The 12,317-nt window shown below is 52.9% G+C and overlaps 1 protein-coding gene across 1 annotated transcript in view; it reads right to left on the bottom strand.

The window, feature by feature from the left end:
* Positions 1-12,317, bottom strand: part of LOC138480807 (pre-mRNA 3'-end-processing factor FIP1-like) — an 889,709-nt gene that overhangs the window by 756,595 nt on the left and 120,797 nt on the right. The window contains exon 3 of the mRNA XM_069612552.1: positions 4,935-5,019. Coding sequence (XP_069468653.1) covers positions 4,935-5,019 — 85 coding nt within the window. The remainder of the gene's footprint in view (positions 1-4,934; positions 5,020-12,317) is intronic.

Genomic DNA, 12,317 nt, shown 5'->3' with positions numbered 1-12,317 from the left:
TCGTCGGTCAGCTTGGGGAGGGGATGTTCTGCCAGGTAGGAGGAAATATCCTCCTGTGATTCGCACACTTGCCTGGAATAAAGTTTGCTATAATAATCAGCAAAGCATTCCGTAATTTTCTGCCGGTCCCCATGCCTTCTGCCTCCCTCATCACCAAGCTGGGCAATCCCTCTTTCCACTCTGCACCCCCGTGACCTCTGTGCCAATAGAGTGCCTACCCTATCGCCCCGTTCATAATATCTTTGTTTGGTGTAATGCATTTTTTTGATAACCTCCCCTATGAGAACCGTGTGGAGCTCCTGTCTTTTGCCCTGCATCTCGTCCAGGAGTGCATCCCGGTCAACCCCCGGGGCGCCCAGTTTGGCCTGCAAGATCTTCAGCTCCGCACGGAGCTTGCTCTCGACCAGGCCCCTCTCCCTATTACGCCTCGAGCCCTCTGCTATGAGGAGACCTCTAAAGGTGGCTTTCCCCGCTTCCCATACCATGGACATGTCAGTCTCCCCGGTGTCGTTTGTCTCAAAGTAGGCCAGCATTTCTTGTTTCATAAAGTCGTGGAATACGGGGTCCCTAAGGAGCGTGTCATTGCACCGCCATCGGGATGATCTCGGGGCAATGGGGAGTGTCCAGTTAGCCACGAGCAATTCGTGGTCCGACCACGTTATGGCCTCAACCCTTGGTTGGGTTACCACCCCGTCCCCCTCCTCTGAGGTCAGCAGGAGGTCGATTCTAGTGTAGGTGCAGTGTGGGGGAGAGAAGAAGGTGTAACCGCCTTGGCCTGGGTATGCTTTGCGCCAGGTGTCTACCCAGTAGTGATCCCTCAGGAGGGCTTGCAAGGCCAGGTTGTCCTTAGTGATCCCCCTAGGTGTCCTTCCCCCTGCGGACCACCAGTCCAGTTGGGGGTCAGCTATGAGATTGAAGTCCCCGCCAAGTATCATGGCCCCCTCTGCCCACTCATCCATGACACTGAAGATCCGAGTGAGGAACTCCACCTGACCCGAGTTGGGTGCGTATACGGTGGCGAGAGTAATGCGCTGTCCCTCGCAAAACCCTTTGACGCCTAAAAATCGACCTCCAAATCCTCTCTTGGTTTCTACCTCTGTGAGTTGGAGTGCCCTTCCCAGGAGAATGCCCACCCCTTCTTTCTTTGAGGTCGCGTGTGATGCCCAGTAGTTACAGCCAATATCCTTCCCTTTGATTCTGGACTCTCTCCCTCGTTTATAATGCGTTTCCTGTAGGAATAGGACTGTTAGATGTTGTTTGCGGAACATATTGCTCGTAAGGGACCTCTTATTTTGAGAGTTAAGGCCCTTGACATTCAACGTGCCTATCTTCCCTTCAATCATTATCGTCTTTTCGGTTGTGCACTTTGAATCCCTCATTGTATCTGAATTTCAGAGCCCGCTGCCAAGCAAGTTTCTGTGATTTGAACTGACTTTCCCCCTTTAACCCTCTGTCTGCCCTGTTGTCCATTCTGCCCCCCTCCCCCCTATTCCAAGCCCCCCTCCCTGTTTCCTCCCCCCTCCCACCCTTCCCCTGAAATATAAGGCGTTCGTCCACTTCTCCCAACATACGTTGGGTTTGGTCAACGAACCACCAAGGACTCTAACCCCAGCCCCGGGATTATCATGTGTTGGGGAATCCCAATTCTCAGAATCAGTATAGATCGGCCCCGTCAGAACCTCGGTACAGGCGTCCGAGATAAAATTTAGGAACAATGAGCCCCCACTCCAGCCCGCAAACCATTAACTTGGGCCTCGTGTGTGGGGTAACTCAACCAAACAGTTTAACTTTTCGGCAAACTTTCGCCCACCCTGTAGTCCGGCGGGCCAGCCGTAGCGCCAACGTGGCGTCCAGTTATGGCACCTCGTGGACCCAGGACCTCCAGTGCCTGGACCCCGAGTCAATGCTCACCTTGTGATTTCCTCCACCTCCGATCGAACGGTGTTATCATGACTTTGAGTGGTCTTCAGAGTTTGTCGACGGGTGTCTAGTCTTCCGGAACTTCCGGGCCCCCCTGACCTTGGATTTGCCGCTATGGTTCACCAATCTGTCAGGACCCCTGGGGGGGTCTCGGGCTCTTCCATCCTGGGCGCCCGAGTGGCCCGCCTGGTCACCAACCATTTCGTCTGTGGCCCTCCGAATGTCCTCCTCCGACACCAGGTGGTGTTTCTCCCCTAGCCATTCAAATTCCAAGTAGAAGGGATGTCCCCAGCGGTATCAAACCCCTTTTCCCTGAAGCCATCTTGTGAGGCTGCCACATTTCCTCCTCATCGACAGGGTGAGGGCCGACAGATCTTGGAAGATGGACACCCTTGAGTCGCCATATTGTATGTTGCCGAGGTTTCTTGCTTTCTCTAGAATTTTGGCCTTGTCTTTATAATAATGTAGCCGGACCAAGACCGAGCGCGGGCCCCTGCCCCCCCCCCCCCGCCCGGTGCACCCTGTCAAAGTTAATCGTGCCTGCATCCTCTGTTCCCAGGGCGATCCTCACAATGTCGTGCACTTTGCCCTCGAGTCCTTGTGTGGATTCGCCCTCGGGCTCCACCAGGCCAAAAATGCGCAGGTTGTTCCTTCTCTCCCTGTTCTCCATGTCGTCGAGCTTAAGCCGGAGTTCTTCCTCTCGTCTTTCCATGTCTTTGAGTCTAATGTCCATTTGGGTTTCAAGGAGTGTTACAGAGAGTTGATTGCTTTCGACCCCCTCCTTTCAGTCCTCTAGTGTGGTGACTTTGGTCGTGAGGTCAGCCAATTTCGCACCCATGTCAGTCCTCATCCCGCGTATCTCCTCCAGAATCGTTTGGATATTGTTCTGGATGGCCCCCAGGTGTGGGGGTGGGGCAGCGGGGCCGCCGGTCGCCATGACACTTTTGTTGGCAACAAATTGGTATTTCAGGAGGTTTTCTTTCCAGCTCATGAAAGGATCGTGTCGCTTACTTGTTAGCGGGCACCGCCTGGACGTCAGCCGTGTCTGGGCCAGTCGGGGTGCAGGGCGGAGAGGGGGCGCGTCCCCCGGGGGTGTACAACTCGGTGTGTGTCTGCCCTGTTTGGCTCCGTTAGTTAGCCCTGTGGTGACGATCTCCCGGTATCTCAGCTGGGGGGGTTCCCGAGTTGTTGTAGGTATGGGTATCTGAGGACCCAACTCAAGCAATGTTTCAAGTGTGGATAACGTTCCCTTTGGTGCCCCGTCCACTCCATGTGCCCTTCCAGTGGAGGGGGGGTCGCAGGGGTGCTGATCAGGTGTCCTTATCCTCTATGCTTGCCTCTCTTTGTACCCCCAGCCTCGCCGCAGTGGGGAAGGTCCTCGTCGCGAGGCTATAGGTATCCCCTGGCACTTTCCTCCCTATGACAGAGCGCGCCGGCGGCACCTCGGCTGTCCCGTCCAGATTGTCTGGAGCGCCAGGCGTGGAGCCCCAGAGCGCCGTGGGCTGCTGTGGTGTGTGCTGCGACGGGAGGGGGGGCGTGCCCCCGCGTCGGCCCCCCCGCAGTGTAGTTGCTCCAAGGGCGTGGGACGGGCCGGGGGGTCCGGACAGGCCGCGTCGGCGGTGTCCCGGCAGCCCCGCCTCGGGCGTCAGGAGCGCCAAGCGTGGAGCCCCAGGGCGCCGCTGGCCGTTCTGGTATGTGCTGCGATGGGAGTGGAGGGCGCGCTCCCGCGTCGGCCCCCCTGCGATGTCGTTGCTCCTTGGGCGGGTGGATGGCCCTCCTCGGGTCGGGCCCCTGGGTCGTGAGCGTTAAGTGTCCAGGGGGGGGGCGCCGCGGGCCCGTAGCCCCAGGCTCACTCGTGTACGGCACAGCCCGTGTGCGCGCGGCCGCCGCGTCTTTCCTCGTTGTCTCCTGCGTTGCTTCGCACCAGACCGTGGGGGAGGGGTCGCCGGTAACTCCTCGGTCCGAAAGCTCCGCGCAGGAGCGTCGGATCGGGACCGGAGTTGGGTCCAGGTGGGGGCTACAGGTTCCCACTTCTCTTGGTGGGGGTCGCTTGGGTCATGGGATCCTCGTTCCGCCGGTGGACCGCAGTTTACCCGGGGCTGGGTGCGGAGCTCGAAGCTCAGGCGTCCATCCTGCCTGCGCCCCCTGGTGGCCTCTCCGCAAAGCACAGTTCTGAACCTGATCAACTTGGCACAGTAGGCCAAATGGATATTGGGTGTAAAAACACACAAGTAGGATGGAGGGACAGCTAAAAACGATTCTCACACAAACAGGCAGTTTCAATTCAGGGTGGAGGGACAGCTAAAAACGATTTTCAAAACAGACACCGTTTCGGAAGAATGGCAATGGAAGTGCAGCACAGCAATACAGTAGTTGGTGTCAGTGAGAATGAGTCACAGTGAATGAAAGCAGAGTGCAGAGTGGCAGTAGAGCATGGGGGATGACTTGAGAAGCAGAGGAAGTGAGTACAGTGGAGCCGAGGCAGCCACTAAGTAGCAGTACTCGTGTGATGGCAAGAGTAGGGAAGTCACAGACAAGAGGACCTTTTTTGAATGTATATTTCTCATTTGGATTTCGAAAAGTGGGGCCCAGAGCATGGCCAGGCACCGACTGGAGCAGACAGGGCCTTAGTGTGAGCCTTGGCTGGGGGCCGGTGTTCGCCTGTGGGCTTCCTGTGATTGACCCTCAAGTGGAAAGGGAGACCAATCACAAGCAAGCTGAAGCCAGGCAGCCGATGCAGCCTTCCTGAGTGAGGATGGAGGCAGCCATGCTGGAGAGGGGCAGGCCAGGCAACAAAACCAGAGAGATGAGGATCGCAATATGCATGGAGGGGCCCGCTCTGAGTGGAAGTGGGCTGCAGGCCTTGTTATAGGTTTGTAAAGGGCCCAGCAATAATAGGACTGCTGCAATCATTTTAGGACCTTTTCACATTGATAAGAAGCAAAGTCATTTTCATTTCTAATACAAAAAAACACAACACATTTGAACAGCACATTTACCAACAGGACATGTACCTTCTGCACCACTTCAGCGCCTTTGCTTCCGTCGGCTTCGCTCTCCATGGGGTCATCTTGCAATGTATTGGAAGGTACTGCACGCCTGAAAACAAACACAAATTAGGGACAGAGTGCGATGAATGGAAACATTTGAATACCTGGTCTGATTGAAAATGTTCCTTTAATAAATGGACTGGCATGGACCCAAATAAAAAGGAATGCATGGTTCAAATAAAAGGGGTGCCGTCAATGCGATCAACGTATTTCAGCAATACATCATTCAGCATGAAGGTATTTTTAATTGGGTATATCAGGATCTATTGCACCCATGTATCAGATGCACTAGGATGCCAAACTTCCTTCATTTATGTACACATTTATCAGTTCTTGAAACGCATGCCACAACTACAGGCTTGGATCAGCTTTCTGGAGCATGATCAGAGCAAAGACTGCAAGAACAAAAGGAAATCATGTTGACAACTATGCAAGGCTCCACGCACTAGTTTGAACAGTTTGTCTCGTCAAGCTACTAGCCAAGGCTTGGCAAAATTATGTATTGATCATTTGGCAAAACTATCCACGAATTGGAGACAAAACTCTGAATCTGCCAAGAGTAAGAAGCAGACATTTTTTGCAAAACATTTTGTTTTAAAACGTGCAAATCAATATGCCAGATCATCTACAAGGTGCTTTGCTTGTTTTTCAGGTGCTTGCATGACACCTAGCCACCTGGCTTCTGGATTCCATCCCTTACAGACCTATCCGCTCCTTGCGATCAGAGACCTGCCCATGTTGGAAATTCCATTATCAGATTTCCAACAGGGGGTGCAAATGTTTGCGTTGGTGAGTTCTGACACTGACAGACTGTTTTGCAAACAATTCTTCAGCAAATCCTCCTGCATAATGGGGCTAGCAAAAACAAGAATTTCCTGTGCCACATCCCACCCTCCACGCCCAATCATCAGAATTATTTTAAATAAAAAATATCAAACACCCAAAAATCTAATTTTCTTACCCACAGCAGGGTTGTGTAGGTGGGTTTGCTTTTGGTGTGTACTTTTATAGTGGTTATTGGTCTTGAAAAGTGGTGTGTAAAGATGTTTGATTTTGATTAGACTACTGAATTCATAGTGTGCCACCAAGCAGACCAAACTGCATAAAGATGTGCCTCTCAGCTAAAGAACAGTAAATCCAAACACTAATCCAATTAGCAAAATAGCAAAATAGCAACGTCTTGTGGAGAAATTTGCCAGCCTAACTATTTATCATCTCCCCATCAAGAATGATCAAAACATTCTGATTTCTGATGAGTGCTCGGCAATACCCCTTAAACTTGAAAGGTCAGAGAGGAGAATCTCATGATCCACTGTATTGAATGCCACAGAAGGCGGCAAGCATTACCAATATGGTAGGCAGTCCTTAGCCGGCAGTAGAGAGGCTATCATTCAGACAGCAGTAGCCGGTCCTTGTGCTAGGTTTACAGTGAGATCCTGACTGAAACACATTGAGTTATTCCCTGCAAAATATTTTAGTTGGGTGTTTACGATCCTATTCATAGTTCTCAAACATTTTGGAAGACCCGCTACTGGACGGTAATTTGGACGGTAATTTGCCAATACTATAAAGGAACAAGGGAAGGCTTCTTAAGGAGTGGTGGTAAGCACAGACTCAAATTGTTGCGAATAAAACAGTAGTGAGAGATTTATTCATAAATTTAGTTGTGGGGCTAGCAAGTAACTCTGCAAAGTGCTTTGCTGCCAATACAGGAAAAGCATTTTCCAGGCCAAAAGTGGGACATAACTAACAATGGAAGGAGATCCGTGTAAATATCATCTAAAATGATGAATAATAAAACGCTCTGTCCAAGGCACCCATATAATCCTATCCAGATAATGTTATGTTTCGAAATAAAACTGGATTGAGACAATTACCTTTATCATCTGAGAAGAAGCAAATATCCTGGTAAGAAAGCAGGTCTTCAAAATCATATACATCTTGGTTGTTAGGACAACCAACTAGTATTTAAAGGCTAAAGCAGCCGAAATACGAAAGACTTTCAAAACATCTATACGAGAGCTTGTAGGTCAGTAGGAAAGTATTTAGCGCACAATTTACATGCAGGTCCACGGTCATGTCATCCAAAAAACACCCAATAAATGGGGGGTGTGGCTTGGAGCGCCATCGATGTGGTCGCTCCTCTGAAGCCGCCCGTGGGATGCCCGCCGCCACCGTCAAAATCATGCGGTTCCCTTGAGGGTACCGAGCCACTAATGCCATCCAAGGTGACCGGAACCATCACAGCACAACCCGGCCCAAAATGATCATTTAACGCGGGAGCTTTCTATCCGAAATTGGCCGCCAAACCCAGCGCCCGTCACCATCCGAGGAAAGCAAGATGGCGGCCACACCGGAGCCCAGCAGCAAACTACGTACCTCGCGGTGACGGGCGTGTGGAGTGCTGGGGAGCCAGAGAGGAGGAGCAGACAGGTGCCTGAAATCCCACGGAGGTCCGCAGACCCACCGACAAAGCCGCCCAGATTGAGTCGGAGCCCGAGACGAGAGATCCGGCTGTGGCCTGGACCTGGGGCGCGCGGCGCTCGCGTGCTCGGCTCCGGGCAATATGCTGAAGTTGGCTCCCTCCCTCCTCTCCTCCCGAGCTGACTCGGAGCCTTGACGCACACACCGGCGGAACGTCGGGCGTTGCAGGTGGGCCCCTCCACCCCTGCCCCAAGGATCGACGTTGGCCCTTCTCCCAGCACCAGCCAGCAGCATCGCCAGCCACACACGAGAAACGCGCAGAGGTGACCAGGGTCTCCCCTTTGATTGATCTGCTCCGGGGGCGTGGGGCACTGAGCTCTAACCTTGTATGTCCCACTAAGCAAAGCCCCCTCTCCGCGCAACAACTGGACTCCCTGAGCCGGACCTAGCCTGCTAGATCAGCAAGGGACCCCAGTAATGGCCCAGGGTCCCTCCCGGACCAATGCTTCCTGGGGCACCCCGGCCCATATACCCACCCAGTGAACTGGTTCGCCTCTGGGCAACGGCTGTTCCCGCCAGCTCTTCTTTCCACGCTCGAATGCCCCTCGATAGCTAACTGTGGAAACACACGACCAGCCGCCCCAACAACTCTCATGAACCTTCAAGACCTGACCAAGCAGGGAGCTTGGAGCAATATTCACCCCTAGAGGCTTCCCCCACAATCCTAGTGCTTTCCGTGACCTCTTTGGCTGAGAACGCTCCACATAACCATCATGTCCAAGCAAACGAAGGCCAACAAGGGCGCGGATATAACCACCATGTTCGCCACATCGGATAAAAGTAAGAAGCAAGACCCTCCTAAACTCACCCCACAGAAACTTCAAGAGGAAAGGGGTGCCCTCGCTACCAAAGGGAACCTAGTGGCCTTCATGGCTGACATTAAGTCCGAGTTCCGCTCTTGCCTCTCAGAATTTACCACCAAAGTGGAGCAGACAGACCACAGGGTAACGGAGGTCGAGCAGAGGCTCGGAGAAATCGAAGACCATTCACAGGATCACACAACCACTCTAGGGGAAATCCAGAGATCCATCAATACCCTGCAACACAAATACGAGATCCTGGAATTTAAACAGGAGGACCTGGAAAACAGGGCACGTCGCAACAACCTCCGCATCCGGGGTGTCCCAGCCTCCGTCCCAGACAACAAGCTGGCGGACTACGCGGGGAGCTTCTTCGAGGCTTTACTCCCAGACCTAGACAAATCTCAGCTCTTGCTGGACCGAACCCACAGGCTACGCCCACGCCGGGGAGTGGACTCAGATTCCCCCCCCTCCCTGATGTTATTACCAGGGTCCACTTCTTCACAACCAAAGAAGCTATCTCAGCGATCAGCCGTCAAGTAGATGATATCACCTTCCAGGGCACCCCACTTCAGATTTATCAAGACCTCTCATTACTCACCCTTCAGAAAAGGAGAGCTCTCTGACCCCTGGCACTTTTCCTCCAGGACCAACAGGTCCGATACAGATGGTTATTTCCGACGGCTCTGCAGTTCTCATATAAAGGCACCCTGCGCCGAATTAGCCACCTGGAAGACGCAGATAAAATCATGCACCCGAACTCACCCCGAGAGTCCTCCACACCGAACCCAGAGGGGGCTGGGGACCCTGAGCCACCCCCCTCCCCAAAGCCCAGACGGTCATCATGGTCATAAATACAGCGGAACAACAGGAGGAGATGATCAAAGGTGGTTCCGCGTCCCAGGGAACCGATACTATTCAAGCCTCGGCTCACCTGGCCTCACCCAATAGGGATCCACCACCTCACTTCTAAACTAACAGATCTCAACGACGGTGGCGCATACCCACTCCAGGGAAACGTTTGAACTCTAGTTCCTTGGAAACCCACAGTACACAATACTCGATTGGACAGTTGGCCCTGTTGGCCAAGGGTGCGTCCGTACTCACAATGTCAGCCCACCCACTAGTTAAAGTTGCGGCCCCCCGTTGGGGTCCCACGTTAAAACCTCAAGTGCAGGATGATACTCTCATGGCTCACACCGGAAATGGCGGTTGAATCACCCTCTTATGACCCCCCCCGCCCAACCCAAGCGACGGGGAGAAGTGATATCAGACCTTGAGACTGCTCTCCCTAAACGTCAATGGACTGAACTCTCCTAGCAAGCGAAAGGCAATTCTACTAAAACTCCAGGACGAGGAAGCTGCGGTAGCCATGCTTCAGGAGACCCACCTGCTACCGGCGGATGTTAACCGACTTCGCTCCCGGCTATTCCCACTTCAATTTTTCGCCTCTGGAGCAACCAAAAAGGGAGGCACTGCGATCCTCTTCAGAAAGGACTTAAAACCCACAAGTACTAGAAACGAAAACGTGCCCAGAAGGCCGATTTATAGCGGTCAAATGCCTTCTGCTAGGAGACCTATACACCTTCATCTCGGTGTACGCCCCCAACGCTGGACAATCGAACTTCTATAACTCACTGGGTTCCTCCCTCGCACGTTTCGTAGAGGGTCAAACGATAATCGGAGGGGATTTCAATGGGGTTCCTGACCCCACCAAAGACAAATCACACCCCCCGACCCCGAGCGACTTTACCCAGGCGCTGAGCCTCCTCCAGCTGTTCAGATCCTTAGAGATAGTGGACGTGTGGCGGGTGCTTCACCCCACCGAAATAGACTACTCCTTTTACTCATACGTCCACCGAACCTTCTCGAGGATCGACCTCCTCCTAACCTCTCCTCAAACCCTGGCCTTCGTCAAGGAGGTGTCCATCGGCACAAGAGCCATATCCGATCACGCTCCAGTGATCTTAGAACTCCGGGCCCAGAACCCCAAACTCAACAACCCACGTAAATGGTCTTTATATGACCCGATCCTCAACGATATGGCAACAAGACACAAGATCGCAAAGGGGATTAAAAATGTCCTCGATGAAAACCCGGCCTCAGACACCTCAAATAACTGGGACGCCATGAAGGCAGTGATTAGAGGCACCCTGATCGCCCAGGGAGCGCCCTACCACAGGAATAGGCGACAGGCCTTGGAAGAAGAGCTGAGGGAGGCAAAGGAAGTCCACAAGAAAAAAGGTTGGTCCCCCAGGATGCAGCGAACCATACGCACAGCCAGGAAAAAACTAGAAGCCCACTATGCGGAACAAACCGCACTACTCATGGCGAAGGCCAAACAATCATACTACGCGAAGAACAACAAGGCGAATAAATTCCAGGTGGCTAAATTGACCAAACGGAGACGAACTAATGTGATCGCTGGCCTGCGCGACTCCAATGGAGTCATACAATACTCAGAACTTAAAAAACAACTAGCGGTGGACCATCTGACCCAGATCATGACAGCAACCCCACAGAACCTATCGCAACAAACAGAATACCTGCAAAAGGCAGCACTGCCCAGACTTCCCGACATAGCAAGAGGTGAACTGGAGGAGCCCATTACGGAGGAAGAGATTTAGGAGGCCATTAAGTCGCTCAAAACACAAGCCCCGGGCCCAGACGGATTTTCGACCAGGTTCTATAAATTGTTCAGACCCCAGCTGATTTCCCCCCCCCTGGTAATTCTCACAACTCCTTCAGGGAAACGGAATCGGTAACCCCATCGATGCAGGAATCAACTACCATCCTCCTGCCCAAACCAGGAAAAGATCTGAGAAACCTGACCTCCTACAGACCGATTGCACTTCTGAACATAGACGCGAACATCTACTCGAAAATTCTGGCGAACCGCCTGAGTCGCGTCCTTCCGGAGATCCTCCACCCAGACCAGGCAGGCTTCATCTTACACCGGGCGGCAGGAGACAACATCCGGAGAACCCTAAACCTGGTGGACCTTGCCTCCCAGAATTCCCAGAAACTGGTCTTAATGGCCCTGGACGCGGCCAACGCATTTGATAGGGTGGATTGGACATTCATGAAACACACCTTAGGGGCCTTTGGCTTTGGGACCGCATTCCAAACAATGGTCCTGGACAACTATAACGGACCAAGAACTTTCTTGAGAATCAATGGACACAGCTTGGCCCCAATCCGCCATTCCTGTGGAACCAGACAGGACTGCCCGCTGTCGCCTCTGCTCTTCGCACTTACTATGGAGCCCTTTGCCCAGAGAATTAAAGCAAAACGACCAGATCAAGGGCCCGCAGGTCGGCTCCACACAACACAAAATCGCCCTATATGCGGACGACGTACTGCTCACGATCTCAGAGGCCCACTCATCCCTGAAACATGCACTAAGAGAAATAGCCAGCTATGGAGAAGTTTCAGGCTTTGCAGTAAACTTCGCCAAATCATCGGCCCTAAGCATCGGCCTCACCCCGAAAGAGCGAAAACCACTGGCCAAGATGTGCCCGATTACGTGGGAAAAAAGGGCCATCCCTTACCTGGGGGTTCACATCCCAGCAGACCCAAAAGACGCACATAAAGCTAACTTTCCCCGGTTGTTCAAAGAACTAGAAGGAGACCTGAAACGTTGGGCGACCCAGGAGATCTCACTGCTAGGACACATTACAGCCTGTAAAATGAACCTCCTTCCGAGGTTCCTGTACGTCTGCGCCTCCCTTCCAGTGGCGATCCTGGCACCAACTCTTCACTCAGAGAAAGATGCTGAAATTTATCTGGAAAGGTAAGAGGGTGAGAATCCCCCTCAAAACGCTACTGTGGGGCTCCAGAGTGGGAGGGTTGGAGGTCCCAGACTTGTGGGCCTTAGGAGTAGCGGCCCAATTAGCACAGATCCAAACGTGGCAAACTATCACAAACCGCCATAGATGGGTAGAACTGGAACAATCACAAGTGCCCTTACCCCTACGATTTCTGCCACACATCCCCACCCCGCCTCAGAGCGCACTGGGGAGACCTCCTATCAACTAAACATACTCTAAGCTCCTGGAGATGG

This window comes from Ambystoma mexicanum, chromosome 5p (assembly GCF_040938575.1).
Source record: "Ambystoma mexicanum isolate Mex_15411 chromosome 5p, UKY_AmexF1_1, whole genome shotgun sequence".
Classification (NCBI taxonomy): domain Eukaryota; kingdom Metazoa; phylum Chordata; class Amphibia; order Caudata; family Ambystomatidae; genus Ambystoma; species Ambystoma mexicanum.
Note: the sequence above shows the minus strand (reverse complement) of the source record. Positions and strands in the feature narration are given on the sequence as shown.